This window comes from Gambusia affinis, linkage group LG11 (assembly GCF_019740435.1).
Source record: "Gambusia affinis linkage group LG11, SWU_Gaff_1.0, whole genome shotgun sequence".
Classification (NCBI taxonomy): domain Eukaryota; kingdom Metazoa; phylum Chordata; class Actinopteri; order Cyprinodontiformes; family Poeciliidae; genus Gambusia; species Gambusia affinis.
The window spans coordinates 4,031,874-4,045,224 of NC_057878.1; the positions used below are offsets into that span (position 1 = coordinate 4,031,874).

At 37.6% G+C, this 13,351-nt stretch overlaps 4 protein-coding genes across 4 annotated transcripts; all 4 read right to left on the bottom strand.

Annotated features, from left to right (window-relative positions):
- Positions 1-1,295: 1,295 nt before the first annotated feature.
- Positions 1,296-2,372, bottom strand: LOC122839875 (trace amine-associated receptor 13c-like). The gene is made up of 2 exons (XM_044131881.1): positions 2,200-2,372; positions 1,296-2,109 (listed from the first exon to the last, which is right to left on the bottom strand). The coding sequence occupies exons 1-2, from the start codon at positions 2,370-2,372 to the stop codon at positions 1,296-1,298; spliced, it is 987 nt and encodes a 328-aa protein (XP_043987816.1).
- A 2,404-nt stretch (positions 2,373-4,776) lies between these two features.
- Positions 4,777-5,853, bottom strand: LOC122839807 (trace amine-associated receptor 13c-like). Its single transcript, XM_044131776.1, has 2 exons — positions 5,681-5,853; positions 4,777-5,590 (listed from the first exon to the last, which is right to left on the bottom strand). The coding sequence occupies exons 1-2, from the start codon at positions 5,851-5,853 to the stop codon at positions 4,777-4,779; spliced, it is 987 nt and encodes a 328-aa protein (XP_043987711.1).
- Positions 5,854-8,295: 2,442 nt separating this feature from the next.
- On the bottom strand, positions 8,296-9,392 carry LOC122839810 (trace amine-associated receptor 13c-like). The gene is made up of 2 exons (XM_044131779.1): positions 9,220-9,392; positions 8,296-9,129 (listed from the first exon to the last, which is right to left on the bottom strand). The coding sequence occupies exons 1-2, from the start codon at positions 9,390-9,392 to the stop codon at positions 8,316-8,318; spliced, it is 987 nt and encodes a 328-aa protein (XP_043987714.1). The 3' UTR covers positions 8,296-8,315.
- Positions 9,393-11,882: 2,490 nt separating this feature from the next.
- Positions 11,883-13,004, bottom strand: LOC122840226 (trace amine-associated receptor 13c-like). The gene is made up of 2 exons (XM_044132473.1): positions 12,787-13,004; positions 11,883-12,696 (listed from the first exon to the last, which is right to left on the bottom strand). Exons 1-2 carry the CDS (start codon positions 13,002-13,004, stop codon positions 11,883-11,885), a joined length of 1,032 nt encoding a protein of 343 aa, XP_043988408.1.
- Between the last annotated feature and the right edge of the window lie 347 nt (positions 13,005-13,351).

The window sequence follows — 13,351 nt, forward strand, 5'->3', positions numbered from 1 at the left end:
TGCATTAGAAAGTCATCTTAAAAGACTTGTGGTTTCAAAACACTGTAGAAATGTTGTGCTCGCCAGCTATAAAGCACAACTCTGAGAAACATGGCTGATATGTCAGCACTCTCCTAGTTTTAACAAGATTTAATGAAACTCTCAAAGACACGGCTCAGTTCTCATTACAGATAGATAGATAGACAGACAGACAGACAGATAGATAGAATTCAGTCATTGAATTTCAATCTAGGACAGTGGCATCTCCCATAGAACAACTTGAAATAAGTAATAAAAAAGTAGATTCAGGTGATATTCTGAACCAGGAGTAAAAAACAGAATAATTCATGTCGCATTGTGTGAAATGTAAAAAATGAAAAAAAATAAAAAATCCAATATATGACTATTAACAGGAAGGCTCTTATCCTTCCTATCTCCCTCAATCCATGTAATTATGTTAAAACTTTTCTCTGTGTGTTAGATTGGAAGCAGCTGTTAAAGTTTTGTTCAGCTTTATTTAAGTTAAAAATTAGCAATGAAAGAAATCAGCAGTTGGAAACATTGTACTGGTAATATATTATATTGTGGTTTTATTTTCTTAATTATGTCTAATATGAAAAAATACAGCAAATCAAGATCATAAAAGGGCCTTTTGTGGAAAACGTACTAATGAAACTACCTATTAAACGTTAACGTTTTATTTTATTCAATTGTATATTTGTGGATAATATACCAATTTTAATTTTCTCTAACTACAAAGTTGTTATTTCAAAGATACATCAGTAGTATTGCTCTTTAGGGGTTATCTGATGTCACAATATATATATATTTTTTTTTTCTGCAAGAGTTGTCTACAGTACAAGGACGGACCGGGTCGGTCAGCATGCTTTTATTGTCTGTCGGCCATATTGGATTTAACAAAAATAATTTCTTGCATTTACAGCTACCTATTAAAAGTTAAACAGCCATCAACTACTGATGGCCAATAGTTGATAGTGTATTTTATGATGCATAAGTGTCCACCTCAGTGGTCTGTGTGCATTTAAAACACAAAAATCCACAAGAAGCAGAAGAAAATGGCTTTTAGATAACTGTCCACTGCAGTGACCACTATGCATGACAGAGCTAATGTGTAAAAGTTAAAGGAACATTTTTTGAATATTCAAAAGCGATAACGTCTGATCTTACAGCAGAGAAAAGTATTTTATGCTCAACTAATTTTCTTTGTACCCACCTCCCCTCAACCAGCAAATATTTTATTTATTAATTTACAAAAAATCAATTTCCTATCTGATTTCAGTCAGTCAGCAGTGTATTCACAGTATGTTGGCCTCACGTGAGCCAGGCTGCAGGATCTGTAGAGTAACAATGACTTTAACAGCTTTTCTGAACCAGGGATAGAACAGAGCGTAGATCACTGGATTCAGACAAGAGTTGACATAACCGAGGAAAAACAAAGAAAATGAATAAGAGGTATTAGTTAAACTAATCCCAACTAAAGAGTAGCAGTAATATGGACAGTAACACATTAGATATACAACAACTAGAACCCCCAGAGTCCTGGCTGCTTTTAACTCTGATCTCTTTGTTCTTGATGTCGCTGAATGAAACGTGGCGACTGTAATGTGAGAGCGCATGGAACGAGCCTGAGACACAGCCACCACAAATACTCTCAAATACAGAACTATGATGGTCATTACTGGAGCTGTGAAATTAATAATGAGGTCAAAGGTTCCTAGAATGTAGCTTATGATAAATTTACATTCTCCAATGCAGGAATTATACCTGCCAGGCTGAATCAGTTCATCTTTTGAATAGACAAAGCTGCAGGAAGAAGCACAGAACCAACACAGACAAACACAATATTTGATTCTGGTCAATGAGATTCTGTTGGGATAATGCAGAGGGTAACAGATAGCAATATAGCGGTCGACTGATATTAAAACAATGTTCCAGATCGAAACGGAAAGGATTGTATTAATCAAAAAACAAAACAAAACACACATGACATCTCCAAGAAACCAGCAGAATGTAAATCTGTAGATTTCTAAAGGCATCAACAGGAGACCAACAAAAAAGTCTGAAACACCCAGAGAGAGGAGGAGGATGTTTGTAGGAGTGTGGAGCTGCCTGGAAGGAGACAAAATCACAATTGAACATCAATTATCATGTAAATCTGGCCTAACATTCTTAAAACCTAATCTGTAGGTTGATGTTTGCCTGAAGTGTGAGACTGAGATGATGATGAGGAGGTTGAGCACTACAGTGATCAGTGAGATGAAGAGCAGCACAGAGTTCAGGAGAACGACTTCAGACCAGTGAAGTGTGGGCTTCCTGCAGGAGCTGTTGAGGAGAAGTGGGAAACAGAGATCACTTCTGTCTTGGATCTCCATCCTCAGACGGCTGCAGCTCTGATCTGATCCTGTCCTGTAGCTCATGTTTTCCTGCCTTCCCTCCTCTCTGGTGTTTTATCTCTCTGGGGAGTTTCTACTTTTTCTTCCTCCACTTTGCAGATGCATTTCATATGTATGATTTACCTCTTTTTCGTCTCCCCCATAAGAAAAAAAATTCCTGACGAAAGTTAAGAAGACATTCATTATTTTCAGACAACTCCTGTTAAACTCACCATCTTATCCTCTGTTGTTTTAAAATGCTAAAAATATGAAACTTAAGTTTAGAGAAATTTATGCCACAATTTGGCAGCTTGAAATTGGCCTCTGTCCCTTTAAGAAGCTCCATCACAACGTCTTTCCATTCTGCTGTTTACCATCGTTCTTAACATTGTTAAAAAGTGTTTTTGGCTATAGTTCATTTTATGGACTTATTTACATTAATCTCACTTAATTCTTTTGGTTTAATGATGAAAACTTACTTCTTTGTGTTCAATTGACTTAAAAGTTACAAATCTAACTAACTTAAATCAGCTTAAAGGAACTTTTTACTTTGACTACAATTCAATTTACTAACTCATTTCATTATGTGTTTAACGTGACAAAATTAAGTCAGTCTTACTTAAACCATTTATTTTTGTCTAATAAATAATTCTAATCTTTTTGACTAATCTCTACAGAAAATTGACTCAAACGTTTAAATTGTTCCAAACTCAAAATCTAAAATGTCCAAAATAATATTATTGTGCACATCATACTTTGAATACAACTTGAACTTAAATCATTTTAAACATAGGCTTTTACATCTTATTTTAGCTTTTCACAGCTCCTGTGCTCTGAAAACAATATATAGTTTATCCAACTACATTTATTAAGTTGGTTTAACTTCATAAATCAACTTAAGGATCTGGATGAAGCTTGCATCATGATATCAGAGGCCGGATAGAAATGCGATGTTGAACTTTATTGTTTAGCTTTTCAGTAAATAACAGCTGCTTCTCACCTCCTACCTGCCAACTATAACATACATATGTGGATGATTGTGAACGGCATTTATGTTGCTAAATGTTACTTTTCCCACCAAACACCTACCTGTCTGCAGGTGGGTCCTGTCTCTGTCTGTCTGTCTGTCTGTCTCTCTGTCTGTCAGGTGCTGCTGCAGACAGACCGCCTGTCTATTGCTATTCTTCAGTGCTGAAGACCTGTGACCATTCTCACCACTCTAACAATGGCAAGCTCGTTAACATACACCCCACACACCCATGCACCAACACACAAATACTCCAAAGGTTCATACAAACACAGGTTAGTATTTCTGCAACTTGGTCTGTCTACTGTTAGTTTTCTACTTTATATAATTGTTAGGCACTACTGGCTTTTACTTGAAAGAAAGCTAACAAGAAGAGAGAAAGGGGCAAAGATGTGCAACAAACAGATCGAGGACATTCCTCAAAGTCAGGACAGATGTCTGTAGCCACTGTACACAGAGCTCCACTCTACCCACTGCGCCGCTGCATGATGCCCCATGTCTGCCTACTTTGATACTGGATGCAGTCTTGACTTAAAGAAGTCGATTGTGCAAATAGGACTCTGTTTTGAGATGTTGATTCTGTAGCGCAGAGCTGCTTTGACACAAAAGTCAACCAGATTCTCTATACGGTATGCCTTAAATGCCAAAAATAGAACATTTGAAAAATACAGATAAATGTAACAGTATTTTCTTCTCTCTTTTTTTGCAAGAGCTGAGGCCCCAACATATTATAACATATTTCACTCTACAGAGTACAGAACCCCAGACCATACGATCTTTGTGGCAAACATATTGAGACTTCGTGGCCTGTATTTGTGTGGGTCAGTTTCCTGCACCACATGCATGATGGTGTATTAAAGATGTGGTTGTGTCTGTGTGGCTCAGGTGCAGTGATGGTTTGGTGCGTACTCTCCGATAACATCATGCAGGCACCTCTGGTCATCACCATCACCCTATATGTCAATATGTCTCTCTCTGAAGTGGATAAACAAATTTCATTATTTCAAGGTTTGGATGCATTTCTGACTTTTATCTACACTTCAGGTAAAGGCAGAGAACATTATCAGTACACATCAACCCTACAAAGTCAGCAAAGGTAATTCCCTCTAACTACCAGACACTAGATATCAAAAACCCAATCAGATGTGTGATAGAGCTGTGCAAAGCTTTAGGGAACAGCTTAGAAAATTTTCTCTCAATCTCTACAACAAACTTTAAAGCTGAAAGTATTTTATACATTAATCCAAATTGTTTTTGTTCCTACCTTGCCTTAACTAAGACACATACAGAAGACGGTTTAGTTTAGTCATGATTTCCAGGCTAATAATGGGAAACATCAATTAGAGCTGCTGGGATTTCAGTCAGTCAGCAGTGTATTCACAGTATGTTGGCCTCACGTGAGCCAGGCTGCAGGATCTGTAGAGTAACAATGACTTTAACAGCTTTTCTGAACCAGGGATAGAACAGAGCGTAGATCACTGGATTCAGACAAGAGTTGGAATAAAAGAGGAAAAACAAAATCGATGCATATGAGGTACTGCTTAGATTAACTTCAGCTAAAGAGTAGCAGTAATATGGACAGTAACACATTAGATATACAACAACTAGAACCCCCAGAGTCCTGGCTGCTTTTAACTCTGATCTCTTTGTTCTTGATGTCGCTGAATGAAACGTGGCGACTGTAATGTGAGAGCGCATGGAACGAGCCTGAGACACAGCCACCACAAATACTCTCAAATACAGAACTATGATGGTTGTTACTGGAAGTATGAAATTAAAAATAATATCAAATGTTCCTAGAATGTAGCTTATGACAAATTTACATTCTCCAATGCAGGAATTATACCTGCCAGGCTGAATCAGTTCATCTTTTGTATAGAAAAAGCTGCAGGAAGAAGCACAGAACCAACACAGACAAACACAATATTTGATTCTGGTCAATGAGATTCTGGTGGGATAATGCAGAGGGTAACAAATGGCTACGTATCGATCCACTGATATCAGCACAATGTTCCAGATTGAAGCAGTGATGAGGTTAGAAATCAAAAACCAAAACAAAACACACATGACATCTCCAAGAAACCAGCAGAATGTAAATCTGTAGATTTCAAAAGGCATCAACAGGAGACCAACAAAAAAGTCTGAAACACCCAGAGAGAGGAGGAGGATGTTTGTAGGAGTGTGGAGCTGCCTGGAAGGAGACAAAATCACAATTGAACATCAATTATCATGTAAATCTGGCCTAACATTCTTAAAACCTAATCTGTAGGTTGATGTTTGCCTGAAGTGTGAGACTGAGATGATGATGAGGAGGTTGAGCACTACAGTGATCAGTGAGATGAAGAGCAGCACAGAGTTCAGGAGAACGACTTCAGACCAGTGAAGTGTGGGCTTCCTGCAGGAGCTGTTGAGGAGAAGTGGGAAACAGAGATCACTTCTGTCTTGGATCTCCATCCTCAGACGGCTGCAGCTCTGATCTGATCCTGTCCTGTAGCTCATGTTTTCCTGCCTTCCCTCCTCTCTGGTGTTTTATCTCTCTGGGGAGTTTCTACTTCTTCTGCCTTTTCTCTAATGATTTAATTTTTTTTTAACATCCATGAACTGTTTGTTTTGTTTCTGTTATTCTCACTTGACTCTTTTTGTGACTACTGTCAGAAAAAATTTAATCACAAATCTTTCACTAGTTCAATTAAACCATACAAAAAAAGCTGTTTTAGTCTTTATGTCTCATTGAAGCCATGTTTTTTTACTTGTGCGCACAAGTTAACAATATGGCAAAGCACTAAGAAAGAAAACTATCTAGTTTCTATAAAACAATCCTGTGAAACATAATTGAATATTGAAAGAAGTTAAATATTTTAACCATTGTGTTACTTTTCTCCTCCTAAATATTCTGGGTGAGGAAACTGGAGGCATCTTGCATAGATTAATTAAAATGTATTGCTTCACAAAGCATTTTTCTGATTGTTGTTAAAAGGAGCAGTAATAAGAGAAAATCACTTAAAGTCAATCAGTGAATTTCAATCTAGGACAGTGGCATCTCCCATAGAACAACTTGAAACAAGTAATAAAAATGTAGATTCAGGTGATATTCTGAACCAGGAGTAAAACTCTGCATAATTCATGTTGCACTGTGGGAAATGTAAAAAAAAAAAAAAAAAAAAAAAAAAAAAAAAAAAATCCAATATATGACTATTAACAGGAAGGCTCTTATTCTTCTTATTTCCCTCAATCCATGTAATTATGTTAAAACTTTTCTCTCTGTGTGTTAGATTGGAAGCAGCTGTTAAAGTTTTGTTCAGCTTTATTTAAGTTAAACATTAGCAATGAAAGAAATCAGCAGGGCTGGAAACCTTGTAGTGGGAATATATTATATTATGGTTTTATTTTCTTAATTATGTCTAATATGAAAAAATTCGGCAAAAATCAGATTTTCTCCAACAATTACGGACTGATAAAATACAGCATTAACATCAGTGTAGGCCTGACACAGTTGGCACATTTCTATCGCCGGCTCACAAATTTGAAGCACTGTCAAATGAGTCTGATAAAAGAAGCAAAAAATAACTTTTTTAATGCCCTTGTGTGTTAAATGAAGTAGATAAGGTGATAATGGAACCACAGCAACAGTCACATCGACCTGAAAGCAGAGGCTGCCTCTTCCAAAGCTCCTTCCCCCTCAGACGGGGCTTTAACTGGGTCTTCCTCAATCAGCAGCGGCCTGAACTGAGCCAGACTTCAAACAGCCAGAGCAGGAGCGTCAAACTCATTTTCATTTTGGGCCACATCGAGATCATAAAAGGGCCATTTGTGGAAAACGTACTAATGAAACTACCTATTAAACGTTAAAATATTATAGCTTGAGTACTTCCTAAAAGGGGAAAATATTTAACATCTTTTCACATTGACGTCATTTGGCACTGTGCAAATAAATACTGATCTGACTTGACTGATAAAATCATTTTGAAACACATAACTGTTATCCGATAGTTTGAGTGATGTGGCCCTCTGAAGTGTCGACGGTCACAGAAATAACTATGGATGATCAGATGTGGCCTAAAGGGAAACTTCACATGTTAAATGGGTTTATGTCACAGATACAACATAACAAATACAAGGTTAACGTGTTAACCCTTTCATGCATGAATTATGCTCCTTTGTGTCAGGGTTTGTTTTCTTTGTTTTTTTTAAGGCACAAATAAAGGTAAGAAAAAAATTTGTAAAAAAGAAAAAAAAATTTTTTTTTCTATTCAATTGTATATTTGTGGATAATATACCAATAGTAATTTTCTCCAACTACAAAGTTATTTCAAAGATACATCAGTAGTATTGCTCTTTAGGGGTTATCTGATGTCACAATATATATATATATTTTTTTTCTGCAAGAGTCGTCTACAGTACAAGGACGGACCGGGTCGGTCAGCATGCTTTTTTTGTCTGTCGGCCATATTGGATTTAACAAAAATAATTTCTTGCATTTACAGCTACCTATTAAAAGTTAAACAGCCATCAACTACTGATGGCCAATAGTTGATAGTGTATTTTATGATGCATTAGTGTCCACCTCAGTGGTCTGTGTGCATTTAAAACACAAAAATCCACAAGAAGCAGAAGAAAATGGCTTTTAGATAACTGTCCACTGCAGTGACCACTATGCATGACAGGGCTAATGTGTAAAAGTTAAAGGAATTTATTTTGAACATTCAAAAGCGATAACTTCTGATCTTACAGCAGAGAAAAGTATTTTATGCTCAACTAATTTTCTTTGTCCCCTCCTCCCCTCAACCAGCAAACATTTTATTTATTAATTTACAAAAAAAAATCCCTGTGAATTTATGTTTTTCAGTCTACTAATTCAAAGAATCAAAACAATGAATCTCTGTTGTTGTTCTGATTTCAGTCAGTCAGCAGTGTATTCACAGTATGTTGGCCTCACGTGAGCCAGGCTGCAGGATCTGTAGAGTAACAATGACTTTAACAGCTTTTCTGAACCAGGGATAGAACAGAGCGTAGATCACTGGATTCAGACAAGAGTTGACATAACCGAGGAAAAACAAAGAAAATGAATAAGAGGTATTAGTTAAACTAATCCCAACTAAAGAGTAGCAGTAATATGGACAGTAACACATTAGATATACAACAACTAGAACCCCCAGAGTCCTGGCTGCTTTTAACTCTGATCTCTTTGTTCTTGATGCCGCTGAATGAAACGTGGCGACTGTAATGTGAGAGCGCATGGAACGAGCCTGAGACACAGCCACCACAAATACTCTCAAATACAGAACTATGATGGTTGTTACTGGAAGTATGAAATTAAAAATAAGATCAAATATTCCTAGAATGTAGCTTATGACAAATTTACATTCTCCAATGCAGGAATTATACCTGCCAGGCTGAATCAGTTCATCTTTTGAATTGAGAAAGCTGCAGGAAGAAGCACAGAACCAACACAGACAAACACAATATTTGACTCTGGTCAATGAGATTCTGCTGGGATAATGCAGAGGGAAACAAATGGCTACGTATCGATCCACTGATATCAGGACAATGTTCCAGATTGAAGCACTGATTATTGTACCAATCAAAAAACAAAGCAAAACACACATGACATCTCCAAGAAACCAGCAGAATGTAAATCTGTAGATTTCTAAAGGCATCAACAGGAGACCAACAAAAAAGTCTGAAACACCCAGAGAGAGGAGGAGGATGTTTGTAGGAGTGTGGAGCTGCCTGGAAGGAGACAAAATCACAATTGAACATCAATTATCATGTAAATCTGGCCTAACATTCTTAAAACCTAATCTGTAGGTTGATGTTTGCCTGAAGTGTGAGACTGAGATGATGATGAGGAGGTTGAGCACTACAGTGATCAGTGAGATGAAGAGCAGCACAGAGTTCAGGAGAACGACTTCAGACCAGTGAAGTGTGGGCTTCCTGCAGGAGCTGTTGAGGAGAAGTGGGAAACAGAGATCACTTCTGTCTTGGATCTCCATCCTCAGACGGCTGCAGCTCTGATCTGATCCTGTCCTGTAGCTCATGTTTTCCTGCCTTCCCTCCTCTCTGGTGTTTTATCTCTCTGGGGAGTTTCTGCTTTTTCTTCCTCCACTTTGCAGATGCATTTCATATGTATGATTTACCTCTTTTTCGTCTCCCCCATAAGAAAAAAAATTCCTGACGAAAGTTAAGAAGACATTCATTATTTTCAGACAACTCCTGTTAAACTCACCATCTTATCCTCTGTTGTTTTAAAATGCTAAAAATATGAAACTTAAGTTTAGAGAAATTTATGCCACAATTTGGCAGCTTGAAATTGGCCTCTGTCCCTTTAAGAAGCTCCATCACAACGTCTTTCCATTCTGCTGTTTACCATCGTTCTTAACATTGTTAAAAAGTGTTTTTGGCTACAGTTCATTTTATGGACTTATTTACATTAATCTCACTTAATTTTATTGGTTTAGTGATGACAAAGTTGTCATCACTAAACACATTTTTTGTGTTCAATTGACTTAAAAGTTACAAATCTAACTAACTTAAATCAGCTTAAAGGAACTTTTTACTTTGACTACAATTCAATTTACTAACTCATTTCATTATGTGTTTAATGTGACAAAATTAAGTCAGTCTTACTTAAATCATTTATTCTTGTCTAATAAATAATTCTAATTTTTTTGACTAATCTCTACAGAAAGTCGACTAAAACGTTTAAATTGTTCCAAACAAAATATCTAAAATATCCAAAATGATATTATTGTGCACATCATACTTTGAATACAACTTGAACTTAAATCATTTTAAACAGGCTTTTACATCTTATTTTAGCTTTTCACAGCTCCTGTGCTCTGAAAACAATATATAGTTTATCCAACTACATTTATTAAGTTGGTTTAACTTCATAAATCAACTTAAGGATCTGGATGAAGCTTGCATCATGATATCAGAGGCCGGATAGAAACGCGATGTTGAACTTTATTGTTTAGCCTTTCAGTAAATAACAGCTGCTTCTCACCTCCTGCCTGCCAACTATAACATACATATGTGGATGATTGTGAACAGCATTTATGTGGCTAAATGTTACTTTTCCCACCAAACACCTACCTGTCTGCAGGTGGGTCCTGTATCTGTCTGTCTGTCTGTCTCTCTGTCTGTCTGTCTGTCTGTCTGTCTGTCTGTCTGTCTGTCTGTCTGTCTGTCTGTCTGTCTGTCTGTCTGTCTGTCTGTCTGTCAGGTGCTGCTGCAGACAGACAGCCTGTCTTTTACTATTCTTCAGTGCTGAAGACCTGGAATCATTCTCACCACTCTAACAATTGCAAGCTCGTTAACATACACCCCACACACCCATGCACCAACACACAAATACTCCAAAGGTTCATACAAACACAGGTTAGTATTTCTGCAACTTGGTCTGTCTACTGTTAGTTTTCTACTTTATATAATTTTTTGGCACTACTGGCTTTTACTTGAAAGAAAGCTAACAAGAAGAGAGAAAGGGGCAAAGATGTGCAACAAACAGATCGAGGACATTCCTCAATGTCAGGACAGATGTCTGTAGCCACTGTACACAGAGCTCCACTCTACCCACTGCGCCGCTGCATGATGCCCCATGTCTGCCTACTTTGATACTGGATGCAGTCTTGACTTAAAGAAATCGATTGTGCAAATAGGACTCTGTTTTGAGATGTTGATTCTGTAGAGCAGAGCTGCTTTGACACATAAAGTCAACCAGATTCTCTATACGGTATGCCTTAAATGCCAAAAATAGAACATTTGAAAAATACAGATAAATGTAACAGTATTTTCTTCTCTCTTTTTTTGCAAGAGCTGAGGCCCCAACATATTATAACATATTTCACTCTACAGAGTTCAGAACCCCAGACCATACGTTCTTTGTGGCAAACATATTGAGACTTCGTGGCCTGTATTTGTGTGGGTCAGTTTCCTACACCACAAGCATGATGGTGTATTAAAGATGTGGTTGTGTCTGTGTGGCTCAGGTGCAGTGATGGTTTGGTGCGTACTCTCCGATAACATCATGCAGGCACCTCTGGTCATCACCATCACTCTATATGTCAATATGTCTCTCTCTGAAGTGGATAAACAAATTTCATTATTTCAAGGTTTGGATGCATTTCTGACTTTTATCTACACTTCAGGTAAAGGCAGAGAACATTATCAGTACACATCAACCCTACAAAGCCAGCAAAGGTAATTCCCTCTAACTACCAGACACTAGATATCAAAAACCCAATCAGATGTGTGATAGAGCTGTGCAAAGCTTTAGGGAACAGCTTAGAACATTTTCTCTCAATCTCTACAACAAACTTTAAAGCTGAAAGTATTTTATACATTAATCCAAATTGTTTTTGTTCCCACCTTGCCATAACTAAGACACATACAGAAGACGGTTTAGTTTAGTCATGATTTCCAGGCCAATAATGGGAAACATCAATTAGAGCTGCTGGGATTTCAGTCAGTCAGCAGTGTATTCACAGTATGTTGGCCTCATGTGAGCCAGGCTGCAGGATCTGTAGAGTAACAATGACTTTAACAGCTTTTCTGAACCAGGGATAGAACAGAGCGTAGATCACTGGGTTCAGACAAGAGTTGGAATAAAAGATGAAAAACGAAATCGATGCATATGAGGTACTGCTTAGATTAACATCAACTAAAGAGTAACAGTAATATGGACAGTAACACATTAGATATACAACAACTAGAACCCCCAGAGTCCTGGCTGCTTTTAACTCTGATCTCTTTGTTCTTGATGCCGCTGAATGAAACGTGGCGACTGTAATGTGAGAGCGCATGGAACGAGCCTGAGACACAGCCACCACAAATACTCTCAAATACAGAACTATGATGGTTGTTACTGGAAGTATGAAATTAAAAATAAGATCAAATATTCCTAGAATGTAGCTTGTGATAAATTTACATTCTCCAATGCAAAAATTACTCCTGCCGGACTGAACCCTCACATCATTTGAATAGACAAAGCTGCAGGAAGAAGCACAGAACCAACACAGACAAACACAATATTTGACTCTGGTCAATGAGATTCTGGTGGGATAATGCAGAGGGTAACAAATGGCTACGTATCGATCCACTGATATCAAAACAATGTTCCAGATTGAAGCACTGATGAGGTTACACATCAAATAAGAAAACAAAACACACATGGTATCTCCAAGAAACCAACAGAATGTAAATCTGTAGATTTCTAAAGGTATCAGCAGGAGACCAACAAAAAAGTCTGAAACACCCAGAGAGAGGAGGAGGATGTTTGTAGGAGTGTGGAGCTGCCTGGAAGGAGACAAAATCACAATTGAACATCAATTATCATGTAAATCTGGCCTAACATTCTTAAAACTTAATCTGTAGGTTGATGTTTGCCTGAAGTGTGAGACTGAGATGATGATGAGGAGGTTGAGCACTACAGTGATCAGTGAGATGAAGAGCAGCACAGAGTTCAGGAGAACGACTTCAGACCAGTGAAGTGTGGGCTTCCTGCAGGAGCTGTTGAGGAGAAGTGGGAAACAGAGATCACTTCTGTCTTGGATCTCCATCCTCAGACGGCTGCAGCTCTGATCTGATCCTGTCCTGTAGCTCATGTTTTCCTGCCTTCCCTCCTCTCTGGTGTTTTATCTCTCTGGGGAGTTTCTACTTCTTCTGCCTTTTCTCTAATGATAAAAAAAAAAGAACATCCATGAACTGTTTGTTTTGTTTCTGTTATTCTCACTTGGCTCTTTCTTTAACTACTTTCAGAAAAAAGAAAATCACCAATCGTTCACTAGTTCAATTAAACCATACAAAAAAGTTGTTTTAGTCTTTAAGTCTCATTGAAGCCATGTTTTTTTTTTCTCTTTTGCACACAAGTTAACAATATGGCAAAGCGCTAAGAAAAAAAACTATCTAGTTTAGGGTGACCATATTTTCATTTGGGAAAACCAGGACACCT

Coding starts and splice junctions, on each gene's coding strand:
- LOC122840226 (XM_044132473.1), bottom strand. CDS start 13,004: ATGAGCTACAGGACAGGATCAGATCAGAGCTGCAGCCGTCTGAGGATG. Junction 12,697..12,786: donor ATCTCAGTCTCACACTTCAG/GCAAACATCAAC, acceptor GTCTCCTTCCAG/GCAGCTCCACACTCCTACAA.
- LOC122839875 (XM_044131881.1), bottom strand. CDS start 2,372: ATGGAGATCCAAGACAGAAGTGATCTCTGTTTCCCACTTCTCCTCAAC. Junction 2,110..2,199: donor ATCTCAGTCTCACACTTCAG/GCAAACATCAAC, acceptor GTCTCCTTCCAG/GCAGCTCCACACTCCTACAA.
- LOC122839810 (XM_044131779.1), bottom strand. CDS start 9,392: ATGGAGATCCAAGACAGAAGTGATCTCTGTTTCCCACTTCTCCTCAAC. Junction 9,130..9,219: donor ATCTCAGTCTCACACTTCAG/GCAAACATCAAC, acceptor GTCTCCTTCCAG/GCAGCTCCACACTCCTACAA.
- LOC122839807 (XM_044131776.1), bottom strand. CDS start 5,853: ATGGAGATCCAAGACAGAAGTGATCTCTGTTTCCCACTTCTCCTCAAC. Junction 5,591..5,680: donor ATCTCAGTCTCACACTTCAG/GCAAACATCAAC, acceptor GTCTCCTTCCAG/GCAGCTCCACACTCCTACAA.